This window comes from Austrofundulus limnaeus, unplaced genomic scaffold, assembly GCF_001266775.1.
Source record: "Austrofundulus limnaeus strain Quisiro unplaced genomic scaffold, Austrofundulus_limnaeus-1.0 Scaffold32, whole genome shotgun sequence".
In the NCBI taxonomy this organism is placed as follows: domain Eukaryota; kingdom Metazoa; phylum Chordata; class Actinopteri; order Cyprinodontiformes; family Rivulidae; genus Austrofundulus; species Austrofundulus limnaeus.
This window is the reverse complement of record NW_013952434.1, coordinates 2,734,141-2,751,085: the sequence shown is the minus strand read 5'-3', so window position 1 is coordinate 2,751,085 and position 16,945 is coordinate 2,734,141. Positions and strand designations below refer to the sequence as shown.

The following is a 16,945-nucleotide window of genomic DNA, read 5'->3' as shown; positions in this document are numbered from 1 at the left end:
AGATTAGTTTCAACAATGTGACACGAGTTTCAATTGGTTGAAGCAGGGCAGCGAGAATGATAAACTGACTGTCATTGGTCGGCTCTGAGTGGGCGGAGCTTAGCGCGGGCGCTTCATTGRTATACCCTACAGCTGGCGGAGACAGATTAGCCATAAGTGAACGGCATGAAGAAAGTGAAGAAGGCTCGATGTCGAGGGTTTTAAAGAAGGCAAGAGTATAGTTTAAATATTTTTAAGAGTCAGTGGCACACCAAAGACTTTACTTACAGCCAAAATGCTCTGCCACGTTACTCGTCCGGATTCGGTGGTGATGGAAGTGGAAGTTGATGCGAAGGCGAACGGTGAAGATTGTCTGAATAAGGTAGGCTGTGTTCGGTGAAAACACACGAAAAGTTCACTCATTATCTTATATTTAGGTGGTATATRTTATTGTAAAAGAACGTCACGGGTTAGCAAGGCGGAGCAGCTTCTATTGTGTTATAAAACTTCAAATATCTTTGTGTTAAACTTGCTTTATTTATGAGTTAAACTAAGCACATTTTTCCGTCTAAATTATAACAAATTCTGAATTAGCGTATTTTAATTAAGCGTCTTTATGAAACTGTTCTGGTCCACATGTTGTACACAAAGAGGAAATGATGTTTTCTATGCGCCATAAACAAAAACAAAACATTTTATTTAATTATTAAACATCAAACTCTCATTTTCTTATAGTTAAAACATGATTTATTTGTTGTATTAGTTTTAAAGCATGATGGGAAGGTTCCGCCTCTTGCTGCACACACTTGTCAGGCAGATGGCTTTGTCTGAGGTTACTAGAGTTCACTTCTTTGCATTTGCTTTCTGTCTCCACTGAAACTGAGACTTGAGTCTGAAGCAGCTTTATGACATGCACACGTCCTTTCTGTTTTTAAAGCAGGAAATGAATTTAAAGGAGACTTTTCCATTAGAAACCTCAGTTTTCTTGCCAATAAAATGCAACAGTTGTTCTGTTTTGTGTGCGTGCCTTGTTCACAACTTGTTGCAAGTCAAAAATAAGTTTTTATCTCAGCCTAGATCATATCAGCAGTTGTGTAACACCAGCTGGTGATCCAGGTTTGCTTCCAAAAAAAAAATAAAACATCTGCTTCCAAGTGACTTTCAAATGAAATAAGAGTCATCTCTAACTTCTCTGGCTGATTTCTCTCGCCTTCCCTCCAGGTTTGCAGAAAGTTGGGCATTATTGAGGTGGACTACTTCGGGCTGCAGTTCACGGGCAGCAAGGGGGAGAACCTGTGGCTGAATCTGAGGAATCGCATCTGCCAGCAGATGGATAACGTGACGCCCTGTCGACTCAGGCTGCGGGTCAAGTTTTTCGTTGAGCCCCATCTCATTCTGCAGGAACAGACGAGGTACCRGCTTCGTTGACAGTTCTTTGTCCGTCCGTCACCGTATTACTACGCTGCAAACTAAGGTCAAATCAAAACTTGGCTTCCTGTACAGAAACCGTTCATCTTTCACATCCTCGGCTAAAAAGATCGTTGTTGAAATGTGTATCCTTCCTTTGTTTGATCATGGTGACGTAATTTATCGCCATGCTTGCAGGGAAGTCTTCAAAAATTGGATTTAATCGACCATTCTGTTACAAACGCTCCGTATAAAACTCACCACTGTAATGCCCATTGGCTCTTGTTCATTTACAAAACCATGCTAGGTCTTTCACCTCTCATTTAAATCAATTACTACAACAAGAACCCCCCTCAAGGTACAACACTGGTTCCTCCCACCTTATTAGATAGAAAATTCCAAAAACCAAGTCTTCCTTTGGCCTCATGTCTTTCTGCTTTGCTGCAGCAAATGATTGGAACGTCTATCAAAATAAACTACATTTTGGCACTTTGCTTTTAAACACAGACTAAAGGATCTTTTTAAGGAGTTTTAAAGTTTTAAAGAATGAATGCACTGCTCATTTTATATGTTTTATGTAYTGTTTATGTTCCGATGCATCTCAGTAATCCAGGTAAAAAATCAAAAAGAAAAAATTGTATAGGTCCTCTGGACGGGTTCTTCTTTAATGAAACGTTTCGTCTCTYCTCCAAGAGACTTCTTCAGTCTGAGAGTTTCAGGCAAAATTCAGGCTTTTAAGCMCTGCCTCCATGTGACTGATACTCACATCACATGGCTATCGTTGACACCTAATTAACACCTATTAACAGGGGGTGGAGTGATACTGGCAATAGCAGCACTGTAGGATGGGGGACAACTGAAAACGGAGGCCTCCACCTCTGTTTAATGATGGACGGTCTTTCTTCACAAAAATGGCTTCTTTTACTCCTCTCTCAAACCAACGTTCCTCTCTATCAAGAATGAGAACATCCTCATCTCTGAAAGAGTGACCGCTGGCCTGTAAATGAGTGAAAACTGCAGAGTTCTGGCCTTTAGATGTAGCTCGTCTGTGTTGGGACATTCTTTTGAACAGTGGYTGCTTTGTTTCCCCGATGTATAACTGGTCGCAGTCCTCCTGGCACTTAACAGCATATACAACACTGCTCTGTTTGTGCCGGGGCACCGGATCTTTGGGGTGAACCAGCCTTTGCCGTAATGTGTTTTGGGGTTTGAAAGCCACTGGGACATCATGTTTAGAAACAATATTAACAATAGGAGTTAATTAGGTGTCAACGATAGCCATGTGATGTGAGTATCAGTCACATGGAGGCAGGGCTTAAAAGCCTGAATTTTGCCTGAAACTCTCAGACTGAAGAAGTCTCTAGGAGGAGAGACGAAACGTTTCAGAGGAGAACCCGTCCAGAAGACCTATACAATTTTTTTTCTTTTTTAATGTTTACGTTGTTTCCCCTTCCCCATCTTCCCATTTTTAAGTGTTTTTAAGTGTGTTTTGCACTCTCAGGTCAACGTTGTAAATAAGAAACTGTTCTTAATGTTTTGCCAGTTGAAATGAAGGTTAAATAAAATAAATTTATTGCACCCTTAAATTCACACAACAGTTATTATTGAGCAGTTAATCTGGGATGTAGGACTTGAACTTTAAAACTTAATTTGGAAATGCAGTTTAGTTTTTTGCTACTTTATGGCTGACAGACCGARCTGTAAAACAGTTTAAAATCAAACTTGTTTTATAACTCATAGGAGGTTGGAATAAAGTTTACAGTATGTTTCCACCTGACCAGTTTTCTTTTATTTTAAAACATTTTACCCAACAACTGAAAATAGCTAAAAGTGTTTTTAATATTTTTTGTTTAAACCATAAAAGTCACAGCAACAGTTCAAATCAGGCTAATTTGCTCCGGTGCTACAAAACATTAGCATTTGATCTGAGTCAGATTTTTGTGATGCTTTCTCCATTTAAATTAGCACTTTTTAAATCTTGTTTTTATATTTAAATAAAARTGATRTGGCTTGTAATGTTGGTAGCTTGTGTCGTCTGAGAGAAACCAAGAAAACAATCCCATCATCGGGGATCAACCGGCCCAAAACCTGATCACTTTGTTTCCAGTGCGGTGGAAATGCCCTTTAGTAACCTCTTTGTCGAGCTCGTCTGGGTTTACTATAGGTCATATTGGTTGAGCACTCGGCTGGAAATGTGATCCAGCAGCTCTGGAGTGATGTTGCTTTCAGCCATCACTCATCAACTCCAACCCCTCCCTCCTATTTCCCCCAGAGACCCCTCTGGTCAGGACCCCTGTCACTGCTCCCATTCAACTAACTTTTTTTTTGTTGTTTGTTTTGTTTGAGGCTATTTTCATTTGAAACTAAATCCGTTTTGTTTTTTGCAGATAACCACKTTAGTTTATTTATTTTATTTTCTGCTTTAACAGGAAATGCAGTAACCTACAGTTGTGTCACAGACATTTGTAACAGTTTCTGCAAGTTGCCACTGAAGCCCTAAAAGATTTTAAATTTTAGAACCAGACAGGAAACAAACAGGTTTTCACTGGCAGCGCGTTTTTTTGTTCACAGCTGCTGTTTCATATTGCAGATCAAGGGGACACTAAAGAGGAAGTCTGTTTTATGTATGTGCAGCACGTCACCAGAGCAGTTAATTAATCASAAACGTAGCTGCTAACACCAAGATGCTCCGAGTTAATCCCCTGCTTTTATCTCTTCTCTTTTTTTATTTTGTTTTTTATTTATTTCTTCTTTTTTAACCTCACCCTTTTGCTTTTTGTCACAGCACGACACCTCTTGCTGTTTGCGGTCGCATTTTTGTCCCGGTTTGAAACCGTCCTCTTCTACGTCTCAACCGCTTTTTTTTTTTTCCCTTTTCCACACTGGCCCACATTTGGCCACATTTGAAGTGGAAAGTGAAACCAAGAGGAGCATAAAGGGCGCTTGGCTGCCTGTGCTCTGACCTCTAGATTAGAGAGGGTTATCTGGTGTTGGCTGAAGGGGGGGTGAGTTGTGAAAAAGATGTGAGATGGCAGAAGCGTAGAGCTGCTTTTAGTAAATACACACGCTGAAACCAGCAGCTTGTTTAATTTTGATGAAGTGGGAGGTCTAACACTGGCATATGTTTGGAGCTGAGGGATTTTATGAACCAGCAAGCTGGTCCGGGAGGTTTCTGCGTTGATTCTCAAAAGTTGGACAGCTGGGTTGGTGCTTTGTTTTGATCCAAACACACTAAGACTGACAAAACTAAAGACAACACACTAATTACTCCCTCACAATAACAAATGCTGTATATATTTGTTAATTAAAACTACACAACAGTTCTACCTCAGTTTTTTTTTTCATATATTGATAATTTGAGTCCGCTTCATTTCTGTGCCGTCACCTTTCACCCAGTTCAGCTCCCCACATTCAGGTGTCACAGCAGACGTGACTCATGGTGACGAACTGCTCTCCCGGTGTACTTTAACCTGCCTAAAGGCCGTTTTACCACGCGGGGGGGTTGTCGTCGTTTAAAGGAAAATGCTTCCCGACTGTGCGTGAGCTGCAGCGGTTTTCTAAACAAAGCGTGTTGGGTACGGTGCCACGACGTAGAGGAGAGCCGAGCGGYGGGCACCCATCTCTACGGCCTTTCTGTAGGCCTTTATTACGTAACCCACTGAGCTGCTTATATAAGCTGCTGTGTACTCTGCTGCCACAGGAAGCCTCACAGGTCACTTCATTTATCTGCCCATAGTTTACTCTTTTAATTATATTTATTTGTAACAGCCTGATTAAAAGCATGTACTTGAATCAAAGAAAACGTTTCTAGTTAAAGCTGTACATTATGGTGTGTTTTTACTTATAAAACCAGATATTTTTCTCCCTAATGCTCGAGGTCTCTTAAAGCTGCGAGGCTTCGATTCAGCTGATTTCATGCTTCCAGATATTTTTTTTCCCCTCATTGCTTTTCAATTTTATTTTTTAAATTTCTTCCAGGTGTAATTTTTAAATCTTTATCTTCTCTGCTATCTTAAAATGCCCCCCAGCTTCTCTCYGTTTCTTCTTTGAAGGCATCACGCTGCTTTGAAGCTGCCGAATGAAGCAGCGACTGCAGCAGGGCTGTTGGGACATTCAGAGTTTGAGATGTCTTTATGCAAAAATTCCTTTTTTTTTTTTTTTTGGCAAAAACCTACAAAACGGTAGTTTATTATGAAATGTCTGATAAATCAGCTTATCTGGGCTTGACTCCAAGGATAACGTTGATGTTGGTTAAGGGACACCAACCTAAGAGCCTGAACAGCCCGTATTATCTGCATCATTAAACAGCACTTGCTAGAGAGMGTTTAGGTTTAAACTTGTGAATTATTTTCCATTCATTAGAGGTCTTGTTTAGCATTCTGATCAGGCAATCACAGGACACCCAGGGAGGGAAGTATAATTGCTGCTGCCAACAACTGTTAACCTGTCTGCAGCTTCAATCCAAATAAAGATTTTAATCTTTTTTTGGTCAAACAGTTTGGAGAATGACTAATGGTGACAAAAGGAAAGATAAAGCAGTTTTGGGTAAAGGTAAAAACGATTGCATGTGAAAACTATTCAGTTTAAACTCGTTTCGTGACAGCGTCCCCCCCTCTTAAATAACCTCAGGCTCTCTGGAGACGACTTTACCAGCTGATCTGGAGACAAAATCAGTTAAAAGTAAATGTTTTTCTTTGTGTGCGTGCCGCCCTGCCAGACCACTCCTCTGTGCTGAAGATCTCCTTGCATTGTGGGACATGCTCCAACCGGCTAATGAGTTTGTCCAAAACTACATRTGAAGCAGCACCGATGTGCAAATGGAGCCTTAATTGCTCCAGAGATAATAGCAGATAATTCAGGAACTAAATAATACGTTTGATTTTCTACACAGTAATGCTTTCAGAGAGCTTTACAGAATTCCTGCACGACTTCTTCTTTTGCATGTTCTGCAAAAACGGTTTCAGGTAATATATTCAGGTCAGACACACKTCTTTGTCCGCAGGTCACACAGGCGACAAAGATCTAAAAAATTCCCGCGGGTCTAGAAATGTTCAAACACAAGTTCTTAACATTTACTTAGCTTTTAAATTCGCTGAACTTCCTCTACGTGCGCTTCAGCAGACTGCTTAACCTTTGTCCCAGAAAGAAAGCTGCTCTATTTATTCAGCGCCTGAATTGAAGAGTTGGCTATAATTGCTGTTTTACTAGCCTGCGACCAGCGGAGTTTAGCGCACAATCTGCCTCTTTGTTTTATCGCTGTGTAGCTTTCAGTTCAGCTCGTCACGGAGCAAAAGGACACGTTGCACTCGGTGCCTGGAATTAATGCGTTGCCACTTTGTTACAAGGTGCAGTTACAAGTTGTTGTTTTGGTTTTTTTTTTTCGTTCCGCCCACGATTTGCAAGAAGATGTTGAGCAAAGGTAACTCCAGGTCATTGACAGAGAGTAACCTCGCAGCACATAGCTTGTGGCAGCGTGTTATTTGACTAAAACCGCATTGTTGGGAGTCCAACCAGCGAGGCCTGAAACTCTGCTGCTGATTGGCTGCGTTTGGTGCGATCTCGAAGCAGTGGTGTTGAGTTTCAGTTTGTGGGGATGTTTTGTTTCTCCTCTGTGTTGTGAACCTGCTGACTTTGTTGCAGTGGCAAACCGTTAAAATGAAACTTGTGTAGAAAGAAGAACCAGACTGCACAGAGTTGATTTGACTTTCTAATGAGCCTTTTTTGTTTTTTTTTACTCTGCAAGAACAGAGTTCTGCCCACAAAACTTGGAGACATTTTAACACAAGGCTGCCAAAAACATAAAGGCTCCACTTCAGATACTTTCCACACAATTAAGACTGAGAATAAAATAAAAATTAGGTTGTGTGTTTTGTTTATCTTCTTTCTTTACAACTCTTTTGAACACATGCACATCCCAGTCTTATGACTTGAAGTGATAAGCTTGATTACGGGACATCTCTTTAAAAGATAAAGCGATGTAAACTGTAATACAGTGAAATTAGGCCACAAGGCTTTAGTCTCAACACACACTTCCTGGAATTTACTTTATTGCTGTGTTGGTGCGAGATGAAAAGAACAAAACAAAGCTGTGGTAATATCCTGGAAGCACTAAACACATGCAAATGTTCATCTAAGGTTTTTTTTTATGCAGTGAATCAAAACAGGCATGCAGAAAAGAGATTTGGAACAAAATGCTTTGTATTTGCTCAGGATATATTTAGTTTTAATATAACAAAGTTTATGTCAGCAAACATGTTTGGAGACAGTTGTTTCTCTGAGTGCAGGGTGGACTCTGACAGGTGCTGAGGCAGCACTTTCTCTGCATCCTGATTCTGTCAAGCGTCGATGTTTAATGYATCCGTCTAACTGGAAAGGAAAACKTTGCTAAAGTTTGCATAAYWACWWSATGWTTGTGMYTTTTTCCCCTTCTTGTTTTTATCACAACATGTTTGGTGCAGGGAGGGGTGTTTTTATGGTGCATACCTCGATGACATAATCTGAGTTTAGGTGGCAGAACTTGTTGACTTCTGTGTGTGAAGCCTCCGGTGTCTTGAATATTTGATAGCTCTGMGCCGTTTTGTCTGAGAAGTCGAGCAGAAAGTGGCTATCAGTGATCTGTAGTTATCTCTGATCCGGGACATGCTGACCTGCTGTACACCTCTTATTAGGGGTGGGAATCTTTTACTCTCTCATGATTCGATTCAGATTTTTGGGGTCAYGATTCGATTCAAAATCAATTTTTCACTCAAAACTCAATGTGAGCCCATTTGTTGTGTTCCTAAAGTTCTTCATTTTGCAAATTTTGCACACAGTGAAGCTCATGTCAAACTCACACTCAATTMAGTAAAAAACAAAATGAGCCCAAATGTTTGCATTCAGTAAAGACAGGGTCAGTTGAATCTCTTTCCTCCAGTTTTGTAGTTTCCTCTTTGTTTTGGTGCTTTCTGTGCATGCATACACTCCAGAACTAGCTCCATGTGACGTCAGGACGTCCCAAGTTGTTACAAAATGACAACCTTTGGATTTTCCTTTTTATTTTTTATTTAAATTGATTTTTGGATATTTTAAATAGAGTCTGAATCTTTGTAAATGAGAATCATGATTCTAATAAACTATTTTTGGTGCACCTCTACCTCTTATGTTTTCCCTTTTTTAAAATGTTTCCAAAATTTATCCACAGTTTGTTAAAGAATGAACAGAATAATATTTGACCAACATTAAACTCAACTTTAGACCAGCAGATCAGTTTTGTGTTTGATTAGGAGGCTTTGATTAGATTAAAAGTAGACGTGTATATAATAAGTGAACTAGAGTAACCTCTGTGGATTGCCCGTTGGTAACCTTTCACTAACGACCTGTAGTAAACTCAGGTTGGCCCTATTGTTTTGCGTCAGGCAGGTAGCTAACCAGCAGCTCTCCCGTCACATGACGCCTGCTGGGCCTGACACAATAGAGCTCAGTGTTTGTGTGTGCGTTGGAGGGAATGGGATGTTTAACACCATATCAAAGGCCTGTTTGTTGTGCCTGAGGCTTGTCCGCCGCGGGGCTTCGTTYTTACAGTCTGGCGTTAGCGGGGCGGCCGCACACCCGTGTTTGTGTGCCTCCCAGACGCTGTTGATACTCCGCGGAAGTGCTGAGAGAATGCCGGTCGGTCGAGGCGTGTCTGTGTTGTTGCTCTCCTGAAGGAGTTGAAATACACGCTGCCTGTGTTTTTTGTCACGATATGTGGACTTGTTCAGCCTGTAGGATGGATAACAGGGAAGAAATGGCCGTTTCCACACCAGTCAGGATTCTCCCCCTCAKAAAATAGAAACTGAGGAGTATCAAAACTTCACTAAAGCCTCTCATATCCTCCAGTCACAGTGTGACCTGGTTTTTCACAAATGAAAATGTCTCTATTGGATTTATGCTTCAAAGAGAACCATAGCCCCGAGGAGGATTCTTTCTTTTAGGCACTTTCTGTCAGCCACACCAGGATGTAAAAAAATAACTGTCAGGTGAAAATACTGAAGATTGGATGCAAATGTCGTTAAGAGGAATTATGAGCTGTTCCAGGAGGAACTACGGTAACTGAAATAGTTTTTAACTGACTGTGTCACGGGTCATCTGTTTCAGTCCAGTCAGTCGGGGTGTTGCTTCCATTCACGTATCGTCTCCTGCTGCTGGAAGTAAGAAAAAAAAAATCCTCACATCTACTGGTTAAAAACAATGGAAAAGGCCCACTGTTCTGAAAAATTAGCTGTTTTTCTWGACCACGCCAGAACTCTGCGTTCTCATTGTAACCACTCGGCCCAAACAATAACAATTCTCGCTCTGATCACCATTAAATCTGAAATATATTCTGCTGATTAAATCGGCCTCATTGTGAACATGTGTGTTAAACTGTCACGAWATGAGAATGACCTATATGACTAGCCTTCAGACCGCGTGTAGGCCCTCTTCCTTTTATAAATACGTAGTTCCTTTTTAAAGCTTTTGAGTGAAATTAGCCACAAAGTAGCAAATAAAACAACATTTTGAGGAAGTGATTGAAAAGGAGAAAGTGACACTTCTGCCTCAGCTGCTACACAAATAAACAGTTTGTTTGATCAAAAAGATAAAGAATAAAAATGTCTTTTTTTCTGTCCTTTCAGACACCTCTTCTTCATGCATGTGAAGGAGGACCTCCACCACGGTCATCTCCACATGGGCTCAGAGCAAGCGGAGGAGCTGAGTGCTCTCCTGGCTCAGGCAGAGTTTGGAGACTACAACCAAAACACGGCCCAGTACTGGTATTCAGAGCTGTGTGGAGAGGAGCCCAGCACAGACACCCTCAACAGGTACAACTGAACACGCTTCACTGGCTCATTAAATGAAATAAACTCTAAAAGTGTAGGGCCCTATAAAATCCATTTTATTTTATCCCAAATTCCTAAGGTTTTCTATTTTTATTTTTCTAAATTCCACTTTTTTCATTTTTTCCCCCTGAATTCCACATTTTCATTGTAACCATATTTATTTACCTAAAAAGTGTTTCATTATAAAGCAACACTTTCACTAATATAACAAGCAGCTGTGGTTCAGTAGAACATTAAATTCTTTTTGAAAGSTGTTTAAAATTATTTACTAAGAAAAAATCATTTATGTGTAAAACAGAATCTCGCATAATAAAGTTATGTTTTGTAAAATAAATGTTTTCGAATTTAACTTATTAAATATGACATAAAGAAACATAAAACCTACACTTGCCATCTAAGCTCATTTACTTCTGTAATGGACGCACACACACGCACACTGTTTACAGTGCTTTATCAAAAAAACGGAAAAAGCTTTTTCATTTTTTCTAAAGGAATATCAGATTCTGCACACACAACATCATGGATGAACTCCCAGTCAGACTCCCACCTTTGTGTTGAGGAGTTTGCAGCGGGTCTTTCAGCTGCTCACTCAAACAGGAAGTGGTCTTCACAGCGTCCAGCCCATCGTATGCCAAAAAAACTCGCAGAAAAGTTCTTCTACAGATAAATAAATAACTGCTGGGACATTTTCTGTCCTAAACTTTATGCTAGCTTCATATTTTTGGAGGACATTAGTTTTAGCAAGTTTGTTGTTCGCTGTGCGGGTCGCGGCTTTTTTTTTTTTCTTTTTCCAGTCAGAGCTCACCCCGCGTACCTGTTACCAGGTAACGGCAGGTACAGTGAGCAGCAGTGGCCAAAATACCTCAGAAACTCGCCCAAATAATCGAATTCCGTGAGATTCTGCRTTTTACACCAAATTCCATTTTGTTTGGTCATTTCCGCGATTCCGTCGGCGTTTTCCGCATCGCAGAAATGATAGGGATCTTTAAAAGCCACGAGCAGCCAAAACAGCAGCTGTCTGGACATCAGATCAGCTTCCCACTCTACAGCTTCCTCCCTACACAAATGAACCATAACAGATGCACTGATGCAAATATTCTCCCTTTTTTATTCCTGGTATCAGTCCACACCACTTCCTGTTTCTAGAYTTCAGTGTCTTTCACTTCTGAAGCACTGCTCTGAACAGCTGCTCTGCACATGGCATCATTTCCTACACGCTTAAACAACTTACACCTCCAGCCTCATCTGTGAAATGTTACATTTGACTCCTTGTTCYGCTTTGAGCCAACAGTATGGCTTTCATATCTTGTGGATCAATAAATCATAATTTCTGCAGAATCTACAAACTATAGATCTGCATTAAAGTATTAATCTCARACAGTCCATTAGGCTTTAGCTAACTTTGGCTGTGTTTCCTCCTGCAGTATCATTTCCCGACACAAAGCTCTGGAAGGTGTGAGCCAGGCCTCGGTGGAGTACCAGGCCCTGCAGCTGGTCTCGTCTCTGGAGCATTACGGCGTGGAGTGGCACTGGGCCCGCGACGCCGGCGGCCAGCGGCTGGCCATCGGGGTCGGCCCCGAGGGCATCGCCGTCTGCAAGGAGGACTTCACTTTAGTCAACAGGTGGGTTTTCCCACGGCCAGCAAGGACTGATGAGATGTTTGCTTCTGAGGAACTGCACGTGACGGGTTTGTTTTCTTTCAGAATAAGCTATCCCATCATCCAGATTGCCACCCAGTCAGGAAAAAGTGTCTATCTGACGGTGACCAAGGACACGAACGACAGCGTGGTGCTTTTGTTCAAGCTGATCAGTAACCGGGCAGCGAGTGGTCTGTACCGAGCCATCACAGAGACCCACGCTTTCTACAGGTGACATGAACTACAAGATGATTGTTGGACTTTGAGCCAAGAAAACACAAAACAACCCTTTAACCTGTTTTACACAGATGTTTGTCAGCGATCTGTTAGTCTTTAACCCATATGTCTCCTACTCAAGATTAATAAATGAGACGTGAGGAAAAACACGCTCTGCTCTATTTAGATTTCTTTACTCATTAACTTGTAACAGTAAAACTCATCCTGACCTGAAGGGAAGAAAAGAAAGATTTAACCTGCTATAAAAGTCACTTTCTTCTACCATGATGATGTTTTGGTGTTAAATGTTTATTGGGAGTAGTAATCCGGTTGCTGTCGTTCCCAGGTGTGACACAGTTACCAACGCAGTGATGATGCAGTACAGCAGAGACTTTAAAGGCCACCTGGCTTCCCTTTTCCTCAACGAAAACATCAACGTGGGCAAAAAGTACGTCTTCGACATCAGGCGCACCTCCAAGGAAGTGTACGACCACGCTCGCCGTGCGCTGTACAACGCCGGCGTGGCGGACCTGGCRCGGCGCTCGGAAAGCGGGGAGCGTTCGCCGCCGCGCTCGCCGAGCCGGGACGAGCGGCCCGACAAGGAGGAGCTGGACTGCAGCAGCTGCCAGCAGAGCCGGGCCCTGCAGGAGCGGCTGCAGAAGCTCCGAGAGGCTCTGCTGTGCATGCTGTGCTGCGAGGAGGAGATCGACGCCGCGTTCTGCCCCTGCGGTCACATGGTGTGCTGCCAGAGCTGCGCCAACCAGCTGCAGGTGAGGGCGGGGCTTAAAGGAAACAGCCGGAGTCCTAGCTTCGGCTGCTTGTGTGTCTGAAAGTGACTGAAAGTACATTAGGCCTCAATCCAAGAGCTTTAAATTCAGTTTGGCTCTTTGAGCTCTAAATTCACGACACGTTCTCTGACTGTGAGTTTGCAATTTTACTGATAGAATCTAATTATACGTTAGTTTCATTATCTTATCCTTTTATGACCCTTTAAATATCTAAAGCCTTGCTTAAACCCTAATGACCCGACTGTCCCCGCACTTAATCAGCTAAATGTTGCTTCTTTGTGGAAGCAGCTTGTGTGTGTGTGTGTGTGTTTGTCACATAAAGGGATTACAGCAGCCAGGCAAATCTCCTGTCCATTAGCTCAACTAAATGTGGCCCATCTTGTAGAAGGAAAGTGTTTTCATCTGTAAAAACTAATGGAAGCTGGTTTAATATAGTGTCACTTTATTTTAAATTGTTCTTGATCAATCTTTAGAGTTGACTTTAATGTTTTTAATGCAGCAATTTCTTTAAAATTAAAGTATTTTAAAAAAAGTTCTGAAAACTAATTAAAAACTAAATATTTAGTGATTAAAGCTGATGTTTTTCCCGCTCCTCCTCTCCCTCAGCTGTGTCCGGTGTGTCGGTCGGACGTGGAGCACGTGCAGCACGTCTACCTGCCCACCTGCACCAGCCTCCTGAACCTGACGCTGAACGACAACCACCAGCTCCACGGCAGCATCCCCACCCCCATCCGCAGAGACACGGCCTCTCCTCACAGCTGCTCCGACTACGAACACAAGCTCTACCACACATAAACACACCAAACTCCACTCCCAACATCATGAAGCTGCTTGAGATTTAACTCACAAACTCCTCTTTTTTTTATACAAACTCCTAACTTCGTTTCCACTCAGCTTTGTGTTTTCCAACTGTCAGTTTCTCGTTTGTTCATATCTGCTAGATTTATTTTGTTGTTTTTAGGTTTTACTCTTTAATATTATTGTTAAATTATTGCATCAGTTGACCTGATCGAGAATTATGCTTTTGAATTTGTTTTTGGTTGCTTTCATCCCTTCTTTGCTCCTAGAACACAAACCACAAAAGGATCGTGTGTTAGAATAGCTGAGCTCTGCACATGTTGATTGAAGGCATTATTTTTAAGTTTTTGACTTTTAAAAATGTTTTGTTGTGAATTGAACGTTATGATGTAGGAGAGTGGGATGCTTGTTTTTTTTTTTATTTGAGTGTGTTTTTATTCACGTTTCATGTCTTTCCATGCCAATGAGGGGAGTATTTCGAGGTTCAGCAGTCCTGCTTTTGAATATAGCACTGGATTATAATCTGATACAAGAAGCTCAGACTCTTGTAAAAACACTCCTAAAATCACTAGAACTCCAAAGCAGGTCTTGAACATTGTCCAACATTTAGACCGTGTGTTTCTACTTGTATTTATGTCCATTTGAACAAAAGTCAATGTGCAAACTCTTAGGTTTGACACATAACTGCAGCTGCTGCCTCTCATTACTTCATCTAGAACGTTCTTCTCTGGGGTTTTACTAGTTTGAAGCTCTTGGGTTTTATAAAGGGTACTAGATGTATAAGTGCAATACTTGCTTGCGTTTTTTTCTTCTGCCAAGCTTTTCATTCTCAGTTTTTATTTAAATTCAAAGACTTTATTTAATACAAAAAGGAGGAAAAAAATGTTGCCACTTTATTGTGGAAGTTTTCCACGTGTTTGTCAGAGGTTTGAATTTAATGTAGCAGAAATGTATTTTATTATTGCAAAATTTTCTCAGACTTTTTTGTGTTTTAGTTCTGGTAAAGATTAGTTTTTTTGTTTTTTTGTTTTCTTTAATGCTGACACATTTGAGCTCAGTCACTGCAGGGGAAAGACTTTTGTACAAGTAGCGGTTTGTTTCTGTTTTCTGAAGCAAATGCCACTATGCTGTGTTAAGTAACTCTTAGAATGAAAGCCTTTTTTATATACTCTGCTTTTAACTAAAAGTATTAATAAAGTTCTTTTTTTTACAAAAATACATCAAGGGATTTGAGTCTTCTGTTAGAATTCTGGATGGTTTGGATACGATTCTTATCAGATTTATCAGATTTCACGTTGTTTCAGTTCTTTACAAAGTGGAAAACTGTTCACAACATGAACAAGTTTCAGTCTGAGAGGCAGATATTCTGATCTGTAAAGTTCTGTGGATTATCCTGACACTACTCTGCTCCTTTGCAGCGCCACATGCACACCACACTGAAAGGTTGTCTGTCACTTCGAGCTGAAAGACAGCCTGTGGTTTAAAAAAAGAAAAAGGCTCTGTGTTGATTAGAATTGACAGGCATCAGTGGACTGTGCTGTAAATCCTGAAAGTCATTCTGGAGTTAAGTATAGAAGCCATTGATTGGTCTGAGCCCCTCTGTCTGACCTTCTGGATGAGGGTGCCTCTTCTTCCATCCATTCTTCTCTTATCTCTCCTCTCTCACACATGGCTGCCTCGGAACCAACTCCAAGGACGCTGAAGTCACTGGGGCAGATCTATCAGAAGTCCAAAACTTAACCACAGGATAAATACTGACTTCTTTTTTTTTTTTTTTTTTTTGCAGTAAAAGTATGTCGACATTTCTGGTCATATATGACTAACTGCTTCAGGATTCAGAGAAGCTCCAAACTAAAGCTGAGGTCATGAATCAGGAGCAACACAGGAAGATGATCTAATCTACAGCTGACAGGATGCAGTCTGACGCCACTAAACTGGTCCTCTAAATCTGTTTTTTGTTGGAAAATAGAAAATTTATAAAACAAGGATTCACACCCTTTCAGGACAGATCCAAATCTTTGCAATCACATGCAGAAAATCAAAACCTGTCCTGGAAACATCGGAGCACACAGCAGAATCCAGTGACAAAAACAACTTGAAACCTAATTTTAAGGATCTCTTACTGACAAACATGATCAGACCAGATTTAGGAGATTGTGGGGGAAATCAGGTTGTTTTTGTGCCTTCTCCCTGATGGAGCGGCGTTTCCTCCTCTTCCTCGTTACCTGAGGCCCCCCCCCAAAAAATACAGAAAGCTGATAAAACTTTTAACTTCTTATCATTTTAACTCGTGCCAAGAAAAAGAACATCAAAGATCCTCGCCCTCCCACCACCATGTGGTTTCCCCATCTGCTCGGCCCAGCGACGCACAGCCAAGCGAAACACAACTTGTCTGAATGTTTTTTTGGGGCCGAGAGTTCTCCTCCAGACGACACCGTCAGCTGGTGAGACGGCCCTGAGTCCGGCATGCATCTGTGCTCGCTGTGAAACGGGGACAGAACGTGGAAGTAGTAGCTTCCATGTTGCAGTTAATGACAGCAAGAATTAGTTTTTTTTAATGAGGAAATCTTTTCAGAGGGAAATGGCGCAGCTCTGTCCTTTACTGTGTCACTGAGGTTTGTATAGAGCAGCTGTGTTTGGTGTTTTTCATACTAGAGTATGCACCTCAGCAAAAAAAAAAAAAAAAAGTTGCAAAAATATGTGCCATGGGGTTCAGATAAGAATATTTTTGTCACATGATGTTAAAAAACAAATGGTTTAAAAAGCATTTTTATGACTTGTAGCTTTTAAAAACCAAAAGTATAGTTCAAACCCTTAAATGTGGGGTTCTATGAAGAGGTTGTGAGCAGTAAATATATTACCTGTTGTAGACAGGGGCAGACTGCAAGGCTACCAGGGACTTTCCCATTGGGTCAATGGGTTTGCAGGCTGATTAACTGTGTTGTGTTGTGAAAGGTGCTTTTAAAGAGTAACTTACCCCAAAATTAACTTTTTAGCTGATAAACTGCCTAGAATGTGTCTAAAATGTTATATAGTACTGTTTCTGTGCTGATTTTGATGTTTTTGTGCGTATTTGTTCAAATCTTTAATATTTGGTCTAAAAACATGTTTTTGCTGCTCATATGGGTAGAGCAGTGGTTCTGCAGGCTAATTTGCATATTGGTTAACGGCTCTCCACGGTGACGTGTCTTCTCCACGGTTTCGTCACAGCGGCTGTGTTCTGGTATAAAAGCCTCTCTCTAAGACACGCCCACACAGCAGGTCTTAATGCTCAGTTCTGATA

At 41.2% G+C, this 16,945-nt stretch overlaps 1 protein-coding gene across 1 annotated transcript; it reads left to right on the top strand.

The window, feature by feature from the left end:
- Positions 1-99: 99 nt before the first annotated feature.
- mylipa (myosin regulatory light chain interacting protein a) lies at positions 100-14,880 on the top strand. The gene is made up of 7 exons (XM_014005870.1): positions 100-361; positions 1,201-1,391; positions 10,020-10,205; positions 11,648-11,845; positions 11,927-12,091; positions 12,423-12,846; positions 13,471-14,880. The coding sequence occupies exons 1-7, from the start codon at positions 275-277 to the stop codon at positions 13,657-13,659; spliced, it is 1,440 nt and encodes a 479-aa protein (XP_013861324.1). The 5' UTR covers positions 100-274; the 3' UTR covers positions 13,660-14,880.
- Positions 14,881-16,945: the final 2,065 nt, after the last annotated feature.